General features: G+C 46.7%; 2 protein-coding genes across 3 annotated transcripts in view; one reads left to right on the top strand and one right to left on the bottom strand.

Annotated features, from left to right (window-relative positions):
* The window catches only part of POLR2C (RNA polymerase II subunit C), a 241,815-nt gene that overhangs the window by 103,062 nt on the left and 118,696 nt on the right, over nt 1-20,057 (top strand). The window lies entirely within an intron of this gene.
* The window catches only part of NLRC5 (NLR family CARD domain containing 5), a 48,489-nt gene that overhangs the window by 24,241 nt on the left and 4,191 nt on the right, over nt 1-20,057 (bottom strand). The window contains exons 1-16 of one of the 2 annotated variants that reach the window (XM_063333997.1): nt 18,348-18,559; nt 15,940-16,005; nt 12,952-14,701; nt 11,016-11,099; nt 10,559-10,642; nt 10,390-10,473; nt 8,625-8,714; nt 7,732-7,782; nt 6,803-6,868; nt 6,004-6,087; nt 4,910-4,993; nt 4,405-4,494; nt 3,238-3,303; nt 2,139-2,216; nt 1,368-1,490; nt 239-322 (exon numbers count right to left, since the gene is read on the bottom strand). In XM_063333997.1, coding sequence (XP_063190067.1) covers nt 239-322; nt 1,368-1,490; nt 2,139-2,216; nt 3,238-3,303; nt 4,405-4,494; nt 4,910-4,993; nt 6,004-6,087; nt 6,803-6,868; nt 7,732-7,782; nt 8,625-8,714; nt 10,390-10,473; nt 10,559-10,642; nt 11,016-11,099; nt 12,952-14,701; nt 15,940-16,005; nt 18,348-18,378 — 2,915 coding nt within the window. In that variant the 5' untranslated portion in view covers nt 18,379-18,559. Of the gene's footprint in view, nt 1-238; nt 323-1,367; nt 1,491-2,138; nt 2,217-3,237; nt 3,304-4,404; nt 4,495-4,909; nt 4,994-6,003; nt 6,088-6,802; nt 6,869-7,731; nt 7,783-8,624; nt 8,715-10,389; nt 10,474-10,558; nt 10,643-11,015; nt 11,100-12,951; nt 14,702-15,939; nt 16,006-18,347; nt 18,560-20,057 lie in introns of those variants that run through there. The other variant, XM_063333996.1, reaches the window with a different exon arrangement.

Here is a 20,057-nt window from a genome sequence, read left to right as displayed (position 1 = left end):
TCTCCTTCATGGAGGACGGAGTACACCACCTCTCGGGCACCGAGCTCAATAAAGCTTCAAGTGGAGTCAATCTGTTCTGGACTAGAGGTGGAGACAGACCAGACAGCACAGTGGATCTACCCTCAAAAGACACAGTATATAACCGCACTTCATCCTGAAGAGCACTTCCCAAATGTGGACTGGGCTTCCACAACACACACAAAAACCCACCCATGAGTTAGAAACAGAAGCTACTCACTTGAGAGATCTTAACATTTTCAAATTCGGGAGGAACTGAAACAGCTGCAAAAGTCCCTCGTCTCTCAGATAATTATTTGATAGGCTAGGATTTAAAGAAAGGCATTTCATTTTCATGGAAAAAAAACCCCAATAGACACAATCAGCTGTTAATAACAAGAGCTCTGAAAGCAGAACATGGGCACCCTAATCAAAACAACACATGCACTGCCTCTCTCCGCTGATGACTAAAGCCTCCAGGGAAACCAGAGACTGGAAGTAGCCAACACAACACAGCCAAAAACCTAGCTCAGGGCTCATCCTTTTCTCACGTCCACCCAGTGACGCCTCTGGACTGACAGTGCTTTTTAATGCAGTTACCAGGGACCAGAAGTCCACAGCTCTGAGAAATTATCAACCTGGTCAGGGCCAAAAGAGGAGCGACAGGTTAGTCCTGGAGAAGGATATTAGGCTCTGATATTAGAGCCTGAGGATTACAGTGGGCTATGGATCACGTGAGATGAAGGGACGTGATTGCTTAAGAAGAGCAAAGGCTAAAAATCTCTTCCACAGGCTGCCAGGCCTAAGAGAATGGCCAGCCCTTGGGTGGTGGTAAGTAGACTACATGCCTGTGCTGGTCCTTGTTCCGTCCTCAAAACCTAGACATGAGCGTGTGTGCTGGCTAGCCTTCCCACCAGGGCTGGGTCTGCACATCTTTTGGCGTTAGCAAACAGGATGACTCCCCACACACAGCGCTAACAGAAGAAAGTACTTTGGTGCTGAAGGTCCTTGCACACCATGCGTGGGATCACCAGCAAAAACACAGGCTACCACCTTCGTTTTAGGTGGGACTCTTCATGCTCTGCAGCTCTGCTCTCAAATGGCCCAAAGGCAAAAATGACAGGACAAGGTTTTACAGCTTTCGTAATACCTGAAGCCAGGCTAAGTGATCAAACAGCCCCTTTCTAGATTTATATCCTGCAACCTTTGCCCTAAGAGAATTGGCAAAGGAAATTAGCCCAGGAAAAGCCATGCCTTTCATAAGGCTATGTCTCTACCACATTCTCCATACCACACACAAAAAAAGGTGTCGTTTCCTCAATATCCCACACAACTGCACATAAAGACTGTAAGAGTTAAGAAGGACTCACTCCAGCTCAGAGATGCTGCGACACTCCTTCAGGACTGCACACAGCTTCTCCAGGTCACTGGCTTGAAAAGGACTGTCTGTCAGTCTAGGGGGAAAGAGAAAGCAATAGTCCAGGTCTGCAGGACTGCAAACAAGATTGTAAACTTCACTCCTTCAGAAAATTAGAGAATAAACAAGGAGATAATAATGAAATAAAAAATCCCCTTGAAATATCTTGCTTTTCTTTGGTCTGTAACAACGGATAATCTGTACTTTCGGCTTTTGTCTGCGAACAGAGAATAACAAGACAAGGTAAAGAAAACGTGTGGCACGACAAGGTCCTGGTGAGAAGGCTTTAGGCGCAACTTCGTCCTTCCTCGCTGCAGCCTGCAAAACGGACAGGTGCACTCTGTGCTGGAGTCAGTGCACGATCCAAACACAGGTCCAGCTTAGGATGCACTTCTCCAAATCAGTAAAGAACATCACAAGCTCTGTCACCACCAGCTCCCGCAGCTCACACATGGGAGCTGATGCAGTAACCGCACAATCACCATGTTCTGTGGTTGAGACACAACACACGATCTATTTGGACACCTGGAGAAGACCACAGACACTATCCACTGAGCTTCTAGTGCTGCAAGCTGGGAATGTGAGCAGTGACAAATGTCTGACTGAAGGGGCCTTTAGCAGCTCTCTTGTGATTCACCATTCAAACTTGGAGATGCAGGTTAGGTCAGCCATAGGATCCAGAGACAGTATATGCAGGAAATACAATTAAAATTTGCCATGGTACCTTATTTTTTGGGGGCCAGTAGGTGTCTGGTTTTCCTCTCCGTATTGTTGGTCATCAGTAGAGAACACAGGCTCTTCCCTAGTAAGTGAGCATAAAACCAGACAAGGGTAAAACACTTAGCAAGTATTACAAAACAAAACTTAGCAAGTTGGCAGGTCCCTGGGCTCTACCCTGCACCCATGTCTTGCCCATAGCAAGCTCTTCTTTCTTTCAGGGATTAACCTTGCACACAGGCAAGCGGGGAGAAGAGGAAAAGACAGATTCTTTATCTAAGCTACAGTTTGATGGAGAACTCAGCTTTTGTCTAAACACGTTTTGTGAAAAGAGTCCACGTCTCTGCAAAAAAATGACTACTCATAAATAAATGGAAGATCCAAATCCCAAAATATCCGAGTTTAAAATGTCACCTGGTGCCTTAAAGGAGTCACAGATCATGTGTCTCCGGCTGTCACTCTCTTTCAAGCGTAGCCACAGCAACTGGGTTGCATCCCGTGACAGCCCTGCTGTTCCTCCATGGCTAAGAGGGGAGATGCAGGCGTGCTGTGGGCAACGCTATTTTACAGTGGGCTCAGTCCGTGGAGAACAAGGGCATAAAGAAAGGAACCTACAGCTCTAGAAGCAACCAGAAACGATTTCTCAAACAAAACATTCGGATTAAGCTGGTTTGACGATAATTTTCTGAGGGGAAAAATAAAACTCCAAATTTCTTTTGATTTAGGAATAACATGATCCAGAATGCACAGTGTAATGAACTAGATGGTTTTAAACATGCAGGCATCCATGAATCTTTTTGGAATTCCGTTTGGAGGCATGGGGCTTACTTGTTGGTTTTTTTTACTGTTCACTGTTATCAGAGAGCACAGTGTCGTTAAACAGCCTGCTTTGCTCAGGATGCTGTGGGTTGAAATGTCACCTAGAGACATAAAATGTCCTCAAACACTACAGAAGGCAGTGGGCAGCTTCCAAAGTGGCTAAGAAAACCAGGAGAAAGTACTATATTTAGCTTCAGAGGGGAGGAGGGGCAAGAACTGCTTGAGATGAAGTGTTATCTTTGGTATCTAAACAGAATATAAGAACCACTTGTGCAGACACACTCTACCTAGGAGGAAGGGATGCAAACTCTCTGTCTTCTGTAAACCTCAGGACTGCAGTCTGACGACAAAGGCTGTGAAGAAGAGAAGGAATCAGTCAACGTCACATCTTGGTTATTTACAGGACTTGTTGTTTTACAAATGCTTGATTTTCCTCTGCAAAACAGTTTGGTGACACCAATCACTTAAAACGCTCCCAAAGCGACCAAAAAGTAATCTCCCATTAGTTTTAAATCCTAGTTGGATCAAACTGTGCAATATCAGATGACCCAGTTTCTCTGAACCATTAGAGAAAATGCAGACAAAATTGTTACACTTGAACTCCAGGGGGTTTCCAAGGAAAAATAATAGGAAGGGAACTTCCAGCTCCACTCAGATGTCACCAGTTCTCATACTCCACAGAGACTCTCTTTCCAAAACTTCCCAGGGCAGAGAGCAGGAGAGTCTAAAACTGCCCCCAGGCATGAAAACACATACAGATCTGCACCTTCTCAAAATATCTGGCTCAGATAAAATCAACTTACAGCAAGGTATTACCAAGCGTCAGTGTTAGTAATCATTTTTGGACATCCCTTGTTACAAGAAAGACACTGAGGGGCTGGAGCATGTCCAGAAAGGGGCAACGGAGCTGGTGAGGGGTCTGGAGCACAAGTCTCATGAGGAGCGGCTGAGGGAGCTGGGGGTGTTCAGCCTGGAGAAAAGGAGGCTGAGGGGAGACCTTCTCGCTCTCTGCAACTCCCTGAAAGGAGGGGGTAGCCAGGGGGGGTCAGTCTCTTCTCCCAAGGAACAGGCGATGGGACAAGAGGAAATGGCCTCAAGTTGCACCAGGGGAGGTTTAGATTGGATATTAGGGAATATTTCTTCACAGAAGAGTTAGAGTTATCTTATCAAGCACTGGAACAGGCTGCCCAGGGCAGTGGTGGAGTCACCATCCCTGGAGGTATTTAAAAGACGGGCAGACGTGGTGCTGAGGGATGTGGGGTAGTGGTGAACTTGGCCGTGTTAGGTTGCTGGTTGGATCTGATGATCTTAAAGGTCCCTTCCTACCTAGACAATTCCAGGATTCCATGTTCTTCACCCACCCCACTTCTCAGGTGACTCAACAAAATCCCAGAACCTAACTCTCAGATTTGTATATTGGGATTAACCTCAGGAATGATTCAACTCCTACATACCTGACTTGCACCTCCAGCATCTTCTGGACGGTATTTACCGACTTCAACAGACTGCAAATGCCATTGACAGAGAGGCAGTTTTGACTGAGACTAAGAAAGATAAAAAAGGCAATTAGCTGGTGACTGACATCACACAGGATTGTCCCAATGGAAGCGGCCACCAGTGCGTTGCACGTGTGAACCCATTTCACTTCAGAAGTGGCATGGTAGAAAACGCACTGGACCACTACTCCCGAGGAAGGGGGTTTTAATGAAAGGACACTTCAGCATTTCAGATGCTTTTAGACCAGTTTCCATGTGTGATGCTCTGAGTAAGTTACCAACTTCAGCCCAAACAGTCTCATGGGCTGAGTCTCATCCTTCCTTAAGAGTGCTCAGAGCTGTTTCTGTAGCACTGGTCTGGGTGAGGTCTTTGCCTCCGGGACCCCCTGCTCAGCACCTCTGTATGGTCCTTGCCAGGCTCAAGAGAAGAGGGCAATTTGGGTTTGTACAAGGCAACACTTACTCCAGCTCCTTTGAAATTGATATCCAAGGGAGGTTTTCCAGCAGGCAATGGCAGCCTTCATCTCCAAGCTTGTTACCTGATAAACTGAGGCATTTTCCAGTTAGTGGGGACTGTTTTGAACAGTATAAACAACAAAGCCTTCAAAATCTGCTTGCTTTCCCTTTCCTACAATTGCTTTTTTTTGCCAGGACTGTTCTTCTGTCCCAGACCAATCTTCCCTGCTTATCTCTGCATGAAGCAACTTCAGACAGAGTTTTATCCCTAGGACAACATGATTCATGCTTTAGCCCCAGAAACATCCTACTTTTTAGAAAACCTAAGTGGCAGTACAAAACAAGAAACCAAGTGAGCGAGTGTTTACTGTCCTCCTGGAAGGAAGGAAGGCAGGCAGAAAACACTGGATGACAAAGATCTCCACATCCCAATTCAAATCCGTTGAGCTAGAAAACTGGGGTTTGAGGTGTAGCTAAATTCAAGACGCAGTCTGGACTGAATTGTCTTGCAACAGATATTCCTGCATTTCCCAGGGCACACAGGCTAGAAGGAGAACTTTACAGCCAAATCCAGGTGGCTGTAAAGTTCTCCTTCTAGCCTGTGTGCCCTGGGAAATGCAGGAAGGAAAGGTAAGGATGATACTCATTGCAAGGTGCAGGTTATGAAATGGATCTCTTGCCTTCCTCTGCTCACTTCTCCCAGCAGAGCTGGATGGCTTTAGAAGACAAAAGGGACAACAGAGAAGCAATTTCTCTCCCTTCACTGGCTCAGAGGATTTGCTGGAGGAGCTGTGCCTCTGAGACCACTCCATACCGCCTCCAGCGTGCAGCACTGCTTCGTTAGCAGGGTCTGCTCTATAACCAGCATCTCTCGTTACAGTCTCAGGGGGCCAGAGGCTGTCACAGAAATCGATGATTGCTCAGCATTCATCTCCTGCTGTACCTCAGCAAAAATCCCTAACCAGGATTCCACTAGACATAACAGAGTGTCGGGACCCCTCCTTGGGGTGACCCCATGTCTCACTGGCCTCTACATGTAACATCCCCTGCTCCCCGCCGCCCACCTGCAGCCACTCAACAGGAAGGAAAGGAGGCACTTACTCCACTTCGGAGAGACATGGACAGCTCTGGAGAATGGCCACGATCTCCTTCGCATGTTGGGAAGACAGGCTGCAATGCTGCAAGCTGGGAACAGGAAGGGTTAATGAGCAGTGAGGGGACAGTGGGGCCCAGGCATTTCTGGTGTCTCTCTCCAAATGAGGGCACAGAGAAGCAGCACCAAGAGAGGGAGGTTCTGCTCCCTGCTCTGCCCTACAATCCTGGGTATAATTACTCTGTCTCTCTGTAGCCAGTGCTGCAAAAGGAGTGCAGAGAGACGCACTTGCAGGGTGCTGTGCAAGTGCAACACCTTCTGTGAGAGCCACCTGGCACCACCACCCACGAGAAGGGGATGGATGCAATTGTTCCTGGTGTGCAGAGCAGTGAGGGAAAGGGGAGGAGGTAAAGGAGGGATATTTCCCAGCTTTAACATGCCCAGATAACATGCCTGAGCTCTATTTTGAGAAATCCACTACTCTCTTCTGGAACCCAAGCAAGAAAGAAAACTGTATGGCTCATGCCTTTGGTAGTTATAAGAACATATGGCAAGATGGGCATTATCAAGGGAACTCTGCCTCTCTAGGGTTGTAGAGCTCAACACGCGAGGAATAAAGCCACTGGCTGGGCCAGATAGGGATTTCCATTGTTATTTTTATTTACCGATTCAGGGTTTTTTTCAAACTTTTTCATATGTGGAAATATCCTCTGCCCTTAAGGACCAACATGGCTGCTATTTTTGTCCTGTAGTACCTGTCACCTGCAAATCACATTCACCAGCAGGAATGTCAATGCTTTCTCTTACCATAACTTCACAAATCTAGTTGGAGTTACATGTTCCTTACTCTCTTCCCATCTCAAGTCCAAAGACCTGCAAAAAAGCAAAGCATTCGGCCTTTAATATGCCTTCAGAAAATATGAGGACCTGGGAGCTGGTTAGTATTTTCTGGAAGTCTTCTGGAAGAAACCACAAGGTTTGTGTTCTGTCCAACCGTTCCATGCAAGGTTAAGTGATTTTCAAGAGCCAGAAGAGCTCCACCAGGAAACGGGAGCAGAGGGGGTGTCCACACAGGGTTTCACTGTATATTTGAATCAAATAAGACGCAGGGTGTTTTGCCTCCATATGGGATTGTGCCACCAGAAGAAGGCATAAACACATCCACCCGCGCCAGGCTGCCTACGACAGCACAAGACAACCGCAGCTTCCGAACAGCAGCAGTTTCTAGCTGACTCGGGGCCAAGCTGAGCCATTTTACGCATGCATGGAAAATATTGTGAGGTCCCTCAAGGACTGCACAACAGAGGAGAGTTCCCTATCAAGGAACAACACTATTTTGTAGTTTCTTAACTAAGGTCAAATTCACCCTTCCTTCAAAAGTATGCACAAGCAGGGAGAGCAAAGGAGCCAACCAGAGAAGGAGCAAAGGCTTTTCCTTCATTTATCCTCACATTCAACTGTCCATTGGCTTCAGCGTCAGCAGTTTTGCAATAGGAACACAGCACCTCAAGCTTACGCAGGCAGTAAGACGTTACCTTTGTGGAACCGGTTGGTAGGTCTGTCCAAAGACCAGCTATTTTGGTTACCTTTCTCCTTGCTCAGGTGGATCCAGCTCTGCCAGATGCAAGGGCAGAGACAACCAGTTCTGCTGCTGGAGTGGTTTACAGTGACACCAAGCTGATGGTTTGAATCAGCAGAACTCTGCATATAGCATAACCCCAAGTTCAGTTTCTCACCTTGGAACTTTCCTAGATGAGCCGGAAAAATATATCATCACCGTGTCCCCCCTGAAAAAGAGATCCAGGCCAACGTTAGGGCACAGGTGGAAGGATGCCATTTCTTTAGTAGAGGTGCCCAGTAAGGACCAATGTTTGGATGCTAAATAGGGCGTTGACATCTGCCATGCTAGTATATTGCCACAGGTGAGCAATTGAGCAATCATGTGGCTAGAGGGCAGCAGGACACCCCGCATGTTGAACCAGGGCTGTGGCACAGACAAAAGTAATGCAGTTGAGAAGACTGGGCTGGGATTTTTTTTGCAAGACCAGCATTTTGTTGGAAAGACGTTCAGCAGAAACTCCATTCCAGCAAGAAAAATAAGAAAAAGCTGTATGCAATTTGTCATCCCTTGAGTTACACCAAGGATTAATTTGGCCTGTTAAACTTGCAACCATAAGAGCTAGGATTTAATAACTCTACCCTTTCTGTCATCTTGGCCCTGTGAAAACACCAAACTCTGTAATTTAAAGGAACATAGAGCTAGAGCTACTTAAATCCACACCTTTTCGGTAAACTTAGCTGATTTATAGCAAATTTATGCTAGCTGGTAAAGAATTTCCCAGTTGATATATGCCAGGGCTTATCAGCAACTTGAAATAGTGTTATATATTACACCCTGAAAATCAATTTACAGACCAAGGATAAAATGACCAATTAAAAAAATACAAAGAGAAAGTCCATACTATGATGAGTTCAAACTTTGTTTCACACAGAAACCAAAAAGGATTTAAATTAATTTTTGTTGACTTTGATTAGCCAACAATTAAGCTGTGAAACAGCGTCCATTTAAAAAGTCAGCATCTAAAGAGACAACACCTTTGTTTTTGTAAGAGCTCTCATGCATTGATACCTGACACGCAGTTCAGTAGCATTTTGACACGCGATGACTTCCTTTGCCAAAATGAGAACAGTGTTCAAGGAAAGACCGTTGTTGCTCAGACTGTGAACATGAGGAAGAACATAACCTCAGCTGCTGGACCCAACAGTGAACTCTTTCATTAGGCAAATACCCTCTGCTTCACACCCAAACACCCTGAAGCAGCCATTCCCTTAGTTAGGGGATTTCTCCAAAACTTCAAAATTTTGCATTTAGGACCCAACAAAAGCATTATCAGACCATAGTTCTTCTCTGCAAGCTATAGCTCCTATGAATTTAGAATCAGAGGTACTTCCTCTGTGGGCAACAGAAGAGTCATTAAGTGTTTTTCAGTTATGTAGGGAATGTACTTTGTACCTGTACACAACCAGCCCACAGTGCAGTTAAAGTCTTGCTATAACAAATCCAACTGAAATATGGCATATTAAAGTCCTGTGGTCTAAACCCTCACGTTTAAAACATCCCCAAAACCACAATACTAGCAACCAACCGCTAAGGATTTATTCTTTAATTGCATGTTTATTCTGTCTCATTACTTGTTGAACCTCATTAAATATGAAACATAAGGTCTTGCTTCTACAAATCCTCTGCCTGTTCTCAGGGCCACAGAGCACCTTTCCCGCGGGCCTCAAAGGAATCATCCACGGCAACATCACTGTGTGTAACAGAAATGTGTGAAGGAATGAGGCTTGCAAATTGCACTGGCTTCCTACCTTTGCCATATGATAACCCGCTTCCCTGAGGACATGCTGGCATGTCCCACAAGCTGTTACCCAATGTGCCCAGGAAAGCAGAGGAGCAGGTACATTCCCCCTTTCCTCCCTCTATCCAACATGCTTTTAAATACTTCTAATCACACTGCAAAGCCAGTAATTAATTCCGGGATGGGGTCCAGCAATAGCTGCCGGTGTTTTGCAGCTGCTTGCGCCCAGGGGCACGTGGAAGAACTTTAAAGGCAGAGTCACTCCCTTGTAACCGGGGTGGGCAGGCAATGCTGTGGCTTCACTTTCCCGCGGGGGGAACGCAGTTTTGTGGGCTACCCCTCTCCTGTAATGCAAACTACGCTGACGCTCCCAACGCTTACAGCAGCTCTGCTCTGCTTTCCCTGCTGCTGCTTAAACTGTCCCTGCTAGCTTTTCAAAGGCTAATTAAATCCCTTCACAAATCAGGCTGGTTCTCTCCACCTAAAAAGTTGTTGGGAGTTATCCTAGCAGGCAGTCCCTCTCATTCAGCGCTGTGCTGTTACCAGAGTGTTAGAAGAAGGAGTACAAGAGAAAGAGGGCTAACAAAAGGCTAGGAAAACAGGGACGGGGCCATCCTGCCTTACGCAGAGGTGAGACATCTCAACCCGAGCCTGACCAAGGGGAAGAGAGGCGAGGAGGCACAAGGGGAAGAAGTCACGGCAGGCACCAAGTTGAGCATGTGCATTGTAATTCCTGGAGAGGTGTCAGTGGCGCCAGGAGTCCCTTGAGATTATTTTAAAACACCTGGGTAAGACTCAGCCTCACAGTTCTGTCTCAAACTGAGCCAGGTCTCCAGCACAGCCCTGCTTGCACTTAAATGCCTGTGCCCTACCTTAGTGCCCACATGTCCCCCACTGGCATCTCTAAGAGCGAGTGTCACCCCTTACAGAGACATCTAGCAACTGTGCTCTGATTAGGGTTTAAACTCTCTCTGATGCTGTGCTTGGATTCATTGTGGCTACCATTTTTAATATGTTTAAGCCATTTTTACTCACTCTATTTTCTTCAGCTTTTCCATTCTGGAAAAGAGGACCAGCACGCTCTTCACTTCTGGATCCCGTATCCGATTGTCCTGCAAGCTGCAGGCAGATCGATTCTCATTAGTACCCCAAGCACCCAAGGAATGAGTGGCTGATTTAAGGGTCATTGCCACAACACACTCACTTTATTTCCTCAAGCTGGGAGCACTGTGACGAAGCCTGGACCAAGACAGTCATCCCCTCAGCTGTGACGCTCCCACCTGTCAACCTGGAAAAAGAAAGAATCATTCAAACCAAGCAGAGGGAGGATCAGCAGCCCGTGCAGCGCATGGCGAGCCTGTCTCAGATGCGTGCCTGCGCTACATGCCCAGCACACCAACCCAGAGAGGAGGTGGCCTGACTCTGCCACCTGCAACCAACTTTATACTCCTTTTCAATGGGCAATGCGATACGCCTCTTGACACCAGCGTAAAACAAGAGCCACACGTATCCATGCTGCTCTGCATAGCACTGCATTATTCTCTCCACAGAGCTGCACAGAACAGGTCAGCCTTGAGTGAGCAGATGCAATTAAACTGCAAGATAGAAACAGAGGACAGACAGAAAGAGAGAAGCGTCTGACTTTACAAGCAAAGACTTACTCTAATTTCTTCAGGCTCCCCATCCCTCGTAAGCTCTTCGAAAGAGCAGCAGCAAAGTCATCACCATATCTCCTACTACGAAAGCTAAAACATGAAGAACAGGGGAAAAACATAAACATACCAAAAACTGAAATAAGCTACCCCACGGAGCAGGTTAATACATGACTAAAAAAAAAGCACTGAATTTCTTCTTAACGGCCATTGTATCGTGCTCTTTTTTTGCAGCACCTTTATCTTTTCAAACATCTGTTTAAAAAAAACAAAAAAAAACCCAAACCCAAACAACCACTAAACTTGCATATCAACTGCAAATACCTCAAGAGAAAGCTTCTGCCTTTTGGTACAGCGACACCATGTGTAAGTGCTGCCACAGGTGAAGAGTCAGCCGTATTTGCGTGTCCCACCAGAGTCCGGACACTGGAGGGTCACTCATGAGACAAGGCCAGGTTACACAGGGGCAAACTGAACTCCCACAAACTGAGAGTGTTTGACAGCTCCTGTGTGATGAGCTGCTGAGTTATGAGAGGGTTCGTTTCAGGCCTGATATTTAAATTTGGGTGGCAGAGTAGCCAGAGTTGTCCAAAATATAAAAAGATACAAGGTTTGTAAGGAAAGTACCTCTTCTATAGAAGGAGACGGTGATGTTGGAAAAAACCAAACGAACAGGTAAGCTTTCAGGCACACAAGCTCTCCTTTGAATCTGTTGCAGGATGTACTGATTGTGGGATGGATTGGTACAAAGCCCCCTGGGTTGCACGTTTCCCACAGCATGTTTGGGGGCCATGACAGCAGAAACACATCTACGGCCCTGTTGCCCCAAGTGCCTCCGCTCCCTTCCCCTAAACCAAAGGGAGTCAGGAACAAGCTGCAGAGGTGCAGCGGCATGACAGATGTGGCGCACAGTGATCAGGAACATGCCTGAGGCGATGCTTCTTCTTTAGACAGGTTCTGCACCAGCAACATGCACCTGGAACGCTTGGGGTCCCACTACCCTTTGCCCGCCCTTCCAAGAGACAATACTCAGGGGCTTATATCCTGTGGACCAAAACTGAAAGCAGGCAAGGACTTGAGTGCGTATGAGCTGAGGAAGAACCCTCAAAAATCCCCTGTTCTGTTCTCCTAATGCAAGGGAACAGCCTGACCATCCTTGGGCAGCTTCCCAACCTGCTCTTTGAAAACAGAGGACTTTGTGTGCTGCCCTGTGCCTGCATTAGCAGTTCAGCGTTAGGATGTATCATCAGAAAGCTTTTCTAACAGTAAATTAACCGGTATTCCTATTGGAGGCAGAGGACAATCGATTACTGTCCTTTTTACAATGACATCAATACCCAGGAATAGCAGTTTTCACATCTCTGTTAATGCCCCTCTGCTTCACAGCAGACACCACCATTCCCCTCAGGTCAAGGTAATTCTCACCCTGGCTGCTCCCCATCTTCTCCACATTAGCAAACTCTACACGCACCCCTCCGAGTCATTCATAGAAATACAGAATGAGACCCGTCCCACAGCAGGACCCAAGAGATCCTCCTTGAAATGTCCTGCCACCATTACAGCAAAGCAATGATAGAGAGCACGTCAGAGTGCAGTTGTCGTCTCCTGTTCATCCGGTTTATGGTGACTTCACTTAGATTACAATTTTCTCATTCGCTTGAAGGGTTCGCTCTGCCTTTGTAGTGTCAAGAAATACCCATCATTTTCTCTCTTGTCTACTAGACTAGCTGCCCTGTTGTTTGATTGTTTTAGTCAAAACAAAGAAACAAACAAAAAAAACCCAGCCAGAATGGATTTATCATCTTGATATCCTTCAATCACTCATAAATTCCTTATTTCATAAATCTCTTCGGTATCAGAATTACATTGTTCAGACTAGAACTTGCCCTTCCAAGCCCTTAGCCATTCTCTCCACCCACCAGCTCATACCACTCAGCGCGTTTACCTCAAGTGTTCTACATTTCTACAGCCAGCCAGAACCTCCAAACAGTCAATGTCCATGAGACATCCTGCAAAATCCAAACAAGTCAAATCCTGGCCCGAGTTTACGACAAAAACCAAAGCCGACATGTCCAGAGGTGTCAATCTAAAGTTTTTAAACTCGTACTTGAAATTCAGCAGGCTCCCAATGTGCTGGGCTAGTTTGAGGTCTTGTGTTTCAAACGTGCAGTGGCAGAGCTCAATGACCTTAGGCCCTGTCAGATGAGTGGCTGCTAGTTTCTTGAGAGACTGCAGGATTGTGTCCTGCTTATCCTGCACCCAAGCTTCATCTTCTTCAGCTAGCAGCATGAGAAACACCCTACATTCTTGCGATGACAAGCCTGAGAGAAAGATGTGAAAACTCTCCATGAACTCGGTCTTTGCCTCATTCTTTGAAGTCCACTTTGACTTCAATGAGAACTTCTTCTTCAGGTAGTTCTTGTCCACCCTCTTACTTATCATGAGACACAGTGCTGCAAAAAACTCCTGCAAGCTCAAGTGCACAAAGGCATAGCCAGCCTCTGGGCGAGTGCCACTCGTCTTCACCTCAAAGACAGTCAGCAGTCCATGTAAGGAAGCAAATTCCTTCACGTGCTCTGGAATATCACCAACATAAAATACAAGTTTCTTATCTTCCAGGCCTTTCAGTGCAAGATCACACAGACCCAAAATGGCCTTCTTGTTACAGTTTAGCTGAGTCTCCTCACCACCTGCACACTCTCCCTGCTGTTTGTTTATGAAGATGAGGAGCATTTTGATATAAAATTGTGTCATAGTCTGAGGAAGCTCCACACTCATCTGATGTTTAAGGAGCAAATACTCCAAACAGATGCACACAACATAACACAGAGCAGGGATGAGGCACAGGCTGAGGACCTTGGTGTTGTTCTTCAGGTGAGCAATGGCTTGTTCTTTGAATGAATGCTGATGAAAATAGTGGCCGACGTATTCCTCAACCTTCTCATGGTCAAACCCCCAAATTTCTGCTAGCAGATCTACTGTGTTTAATAAGAAGTCAGGTAGCCTCTTAGGTCGGCTGGTGACCAACACCGTGCACCCAGGTAGGAGCTTCCCATGACAGAGGTCTGCAAAGAGCTCAGATATGGACATACGGGAGGTAAGAGCTGGGTCTCTCTTAGAAGAGGATGACCCGTCCATGTTAGCTGCAAACTCATCCAGCCCATCAAAGATGATTAGTATACGCCAGGCATTTTCCAGGAGGTACTGGAACACTGCATCAGGGCTGTCTTCTGGCTGAAGGAATAGGTCAAACAAAAGCTCCTTCAGAGTCAATTTTCTTTTTAATAAATTAAGCTGCCGAAACTCAAACAGGAAAGTGAAGAGAAACTGAGGTAGGACACCTTCTGCCCATTTCTGACAGATCCTGTGCATCAGCACGGTCTTGCCTGTACCTGGTTTACCAAACAAAAAGATCACCTTTGTTGCACCTGATGGGACCACGTTACGAAACAAATCTGACACTTTCACAGCTGTATCTGCACATTCTTCTGGTTCGGGAGCGCTTGCCATATCCTCTCGGGGTTTATCTGTTTTCTCCTTTAAGCGGGAGGCTTTGCTCTGCCGAATTACAAGGTTGACAAAGGCCTGGTTGAAAGCCAGTGGCTGTGTTTGTTCCTGGGCTTCTGCTGCTCTCTTGCTTCCATATCTCTGGCAGATATAATTAATGAGGAGATGCCGGTATTTTTCAGCTGAATCTGAGAAAGAAGACAACAGAGTCAGTACGGGGGTGAAAAAGTTAGTTCTGAGCTGTGCCAGATCCAAAATACTATATAGCACTTATACACAGAGAAACAACGTCCCTGATGAGAGGCTGCTCCACAGAGCGAGGCAGAGATGACAAATTTTGAACACAGGAAACAACCCATAATTCTTCCTATTTTTGCACAGGGGCCAAAGAAGAAAATTCAGGGAAAAGGTGAAACAGCTTTATACAGAAACTAAATCTCATTATCTGTTTAAGATGAGAACTAGGTATTGGTGTATTACGCATATAATTCCCTGCTCACCTATGCTGGCCTTGTGCCACCCTTGCTCAGTTGTCTGCATTTTGGAACAGATGTGTCTTTTGCTTTGAGAATTTGAGATCCCTCAGAAGCACCTCTTTCTTGAAGAGAGAACAGCGGTGATAATTCAGGGCACTCAGCACCTTCTGAAAAACCCTATCGTCGCTGCTGTTGAGTTCGCTGAGTTTTGTCAGTGGATAAGATCTGCTCTCCTGGAAGCACCTCCTCAAGAACCTTCCTGTACGCAACCTTTCAGTTAAAAACTGGCTCCAGCCCAGCTCCCCCACCAGACACTGGGCAGTGCTGGACTGTGGGGACTGCAAGGCTAAAAGCAGAGTCAGAAAAGGGTAAAGAAGGGCAGATGATGAAGGAAAGGATGTGGATGGACACTGGTATTAGACAGCCTGCGGGTCTGCTCAGACTACCCTGTCTTTCCTGGAATTACTCTGCCTCAACTTTTGTCATCGCTCTTCTATTCAGTCACTCCTCTACTTCAGGGTGAGCTGAAATCATACGAGTTTTTAATCTGCTAGAGAAACCGTGGAGCCTTTAGTGGGTTTTAAATTGTTGGTATGTCTCCTGATTTGGTTAAAAAAAAAGCAAACAAACAAATACGGGGCTGACCCACAGCTGAATGCTTTACTGGCATATCACACTTCAAGGGAGTCCTTAGCCTATGCCACCTGCAGGCCTTCTCCTCAGGTAGATTTAAAATATCTCTGAAACGGAAATGGATGTTTCGTGTTATTTGCCAGGTGCAATTGTCTGTATATTTTACAACCTGTTGCATTAAAAGTTTATGCAGCTACTAAACAAAAGTCTCCCTCCATGCGTGAGGTTGATTTCTTGGGTGTTTCTGCAAAGAAGTTAAACAGGTCCTTCCTCAGAGGAAAGCACGCCACCACTCTACTTCTGGAACACCTGCGTACCTAGTCGTGGCTGTTTAACATCCTTGTCACTCACAGAGCTGCTGCGATGGCGACGCCGAGCAAACCCTGAAAATTGAAAAGACAGAAACACGTCAAAAGAGCATTTTGAATGGCAGCTTACTAGAGCTGGGCAAGACTCTCCAGCAAAGGATTTGGGGAGCTGAAGAGGCAAAAATCAGAGACGAGACTATTTGCAAATTCAGGCTAGGTTTACAGAACTGCTTTTGCAAATGCTAAAGTAAAAGCAGAGGGGCATCTAGCTCTAAAAAGACTTGGGCTGGTCCTCATGAGGCTAATCCATCCTCTTGTCCCACTCCAAATATGCTACAGCTCTCGGGAGTGACCTAGGGGTCTGGGACGGTTTAAAGACCTTCAGTAATGGAGCTCCCTGAGCTTCTCCAGGCAATTCATTCCAACACTTCAGTTTCACAGAATCATAGAATGCGTTGGGTTAGAAGGGACCTTTAAAGCCCATCTAGTCCAACACCCCTGCACTAAGCAGGGACATCTTCAACTAGATCAGGTTGCTCAGAGCCTCAACAAGCCTGGCCTTGAATGTCTTCAGGGATGGGGCCTCCACCACCTCTCTGGGCAACCTGGGGCAGTGTCTCACCACCCTCAGTGTGAAGAACTTCTTCCTAATGTCTCATCTAAACCTGCCCTGCTCTAGTTTAAACCATTGCCCCTCGTCCTATGGCTACGTGCCCTTGCAAACAGCCCCTCCCCAGCTCTCCTGTAGGCCCCCTTCAGGGACTGGAAGGGGCTCTAAGGTCTCCCCAGAGCCTTCTCTTCTCCAGGCTGAACCCCCCCAGCTCTCTCAGCTTGTCCTCACAGCAGAGGTGCTCCAGCCCTCGGATCATCTTCGTGGCCTCCTCTGGACCTGCTCCAACAGGTCCATGTCCTTCTTGTGCTGAGGGCTCCAGAGCTGGACACAGTACTCCAGGCGGGTCTCACCAGAGCAGAGTAGAGGGACAGAATCACCTCTCTGGATCTGCTGGCCACGCTTCTTTTGAGGCAGCCCAGGATGCAGTTGGCCTTCTGGGCTACAAGCACACATTGTTGGCTCATGTCCAGCTTTTTCTCCACCAGTTTATTTATACAGATTTTCCTAGTGGATAACATCAATCTTGCCTGCCACAGTGTGATTTGCTACCTCCCTGTTCCATCCACTTGAGTGTTTTTGGAGAGAAATCAAGCAGATCTTTCCTCCTCCTTAGGACACACGATCAGCTACAAGGATTCAACATTTATCCAATAGTGGAACATGATTTTGCACTTCACAGAACTCTTAATATCCAAATCTTACCGTTCTCAGCCAACAGCAGCTGGGACATCAGAACAGTGAAGTACTGTGGCGGTGTGCTCTTCCCTTTTTCCCCCCCCAGCTCATGCTCAAGCCATGGTCATCAGCGGGAGTTTTTATGAGTTGCACTTGAACTGTGGGAGATGGCTGGCAACATAACCAAAACACTGTCTGGAGTGGGAACCTAGGTATCTCGTTCCCATAAGAATATGACTATAGGTCAATTATCTTACGCCATAAATAGTGGACAGCCCAAGAGCCCTTTGAGCTCTCCTGCACAGCAGCGGGCTGCATGACAGGATCTCCCCTTGAGTGGGGACGCTTGCTTAAGGTTCTTCTCCTCGAGGCTGAGAGATTCCTTGCCACAACAGATTCTCGGTAAGTGACTAATAGCATGCTAAACTTTGAAATTTTAGCTAAGTGATCTAAGGATTGATTGCGCATATATAATCCTTTAGACATAAACCGTTGACCAGGTCTGGGACTAGGATTGGATCCAGCTGCACCTAGACTCCTCTCTGAGAAGGAGTTTAGAAAGCAAGGGGGCCTTTCTGAACCTCGTGACTCAATGGGAGGGTCTCCCTGAGAGCCTGTCTGACCCTGGCCTCTATGCAGTAAATAATCAAGTGTACCCTGGCATCGAATCTCGTAAAACACTGTCACATTCACTACTAACTTTGTTAAATCACTGTTTTATGTTAATAAACATTTCACTACTCTCTTACAAGTGAAGTTATTCACTCCGCCCGCGACAAGTACAAGCTGCTGGTGGAAGACTGGCTTTGAAAATCCTTGCAGGATCTTTAAATCTTGCATTTTAAAAGACATGTTTTGCAAGAAATGTGTTAGGTTTAGCAAATGATGCTCGGATTCTTTTGCTCAATCCCCTCATTTGCTTAGAAGCACAGCACTAAGTAAGTAGGGCCAGAACCTTAGCGAAAAACTATCGCTAATAGCCCACCAAAAACCATCCTAGGAAATGACCCTAGTGGCAGCACAGCTGCTGGAAGGTAAAAAAATGAGGCGTGTGCAATTCTGGGTTTGGAGGAGCATAGAGAATTAGAGAGAGCATTAAGGGCTACAGAAAGCCTAATCAAAGACTTACACCACAAGCACTGCAAAGTTATGTAGGGCATGATGGAAGTGGCTCTGTGTATGAAAGGAGCCTGGCAGACTTGAGACAGACATAGACCAAATAGCAGTACCACATATCCCAGCTACACACTGCAGTAAAGTCCACAGCCCAATTTATTTCAATTGTTCTCCTCTCCTCCTCAGCATTTAAGTCCACCCAAAGCAGGATAAGCCCATGTGATGGACCTGAAAGAAAGCAGGAGCAAGAAACATCAATGACTAGACAGATTGCAGCTCCACAGAAAGTTTCCTTGTGAGTGAAGCCAGCTGCCAGGTCAGCCTGCAGGAGCTCGGCTGGCCAGGGAGCACTGCGTGAAGGAGCTACATATACTGCTGCGACAAGCTGCTCTGCATTTTCCGAGACGGACCACAACCACCTCTACTGGTGAGTCTTTTTGTAGGCTGGGCGATGCATCTGCCTTGCTTTGAACACAGGAACTGCTCTTTTTACCCTGGGAAACAGGACAGGGAATAGCTATCTCTGTATATAAACAGCCCACGGATTCCCAGGGTTGCTCATTAATTCCCTGTCCATTTATGGTGTACCCTCACATGGAGAGAATGGGCAGAGCTGAGAGGCACGAGTCTTTCTTAACTGGTCCAAGTAACGTATTTTCAGCACTATTTTCAAATGTCTATCCCACCACTAACAGATGAGATCTACCACCTACTCACTCGGGTGGCACAGCAGCTAGCCGCAGCTGTCTGTCTGCAGAACAGAAAGGTCACGTTTGTTTTCAAGATCTGAAAACTGCATGTGACACGCGAGATACAGCATCTGCAGTGCCGTTAACTCAGAAGCAGTCTCTGAGTGAAAAGCAGAGGCCAAAGTGTCTCTGTGACCACAGGAACAGCTGGAACTGCAAAGGGTAGGGTAGGAGCAACGATTTAAAATGGTTAACACCAGCAGAGATGGGCAAGGCAGGGAGCGCTCGCTGCTCAGGGAGCGTGGTGCTAAAAGCCTGCTTCCGTCTGGCCAGGAGCAGGGAATGCAAACGGCAGACGCAAACACACAATTTATAAAGTACTGAGGGAACTGGCAATCCTCAACAAGCAGCAGAGCCGGCTCTGTTAAAAGATCCTGTTGCCATGTGAGCCTTAGCCAGTCCCCAAATTCACGCAGCAAGAAAAAAATAAAAAAACAGTTTTTCCTTCAAACCATCTGCTTTTCACCAATGGGCAATCAAGCACCAAACCCATTCCCTGCCACCAACATTAAGCACCTGTACAGAACAAGGCCTGCACTTTGCTCTCTGCACTGCCAGGGTCCCGGCTCAGTGACTCCCTTTACGCTGCAGCCTGCAGAACACTAGGCTTCATTTCCTGCTGCTCCATTTTCCCCCAGCACGCATTTCAGGAGGACACAGCAAACTGACGGCAGCTTTCTGTGATAATCTGGATTCCTTTTGCCGCTTCCTCCACCATTTATCCTCTCACAAAGCTGGATGCCAGAATCACATTCTTTCTTTCTGCTGTGATGCTCTCCACATGAGGAGGGCATGGGCTGGCGTTTTTCTTTTAGTGGAAACTAAACACCTGGTGTGTAAGAAGGCAACTCAGAATTTAGCAGCTTCCAGTTGTTCCAGCAGCTGCTACGTGAGGGCCCAGGGGCACTGCTCAGCGGTGGCAGATAACTTCAGTATTTTCACATTTCACCAAAGGCTTCTGATGGACATTCGGG

The sequence above is a fragment of the Chroicocephalus ridibundus genome, chromosome 4 (assembly GCF_963924245.1).
Source record: "Chroicocephalus ridibundus chromosome 4, bChrRid1.1, whole genome shotgun sequence".
Classification (NCBI taxonomy): domain Eukaryota; kingdom Metazoa; phylum Chordata; class Aves; order Charadriiformes; family Laridae; genus Chroicocephalus; species Chroicocephalus ridibundus.
This window is presented reverse-complemented; position numbering and strand designations above follow the sequence as displayed.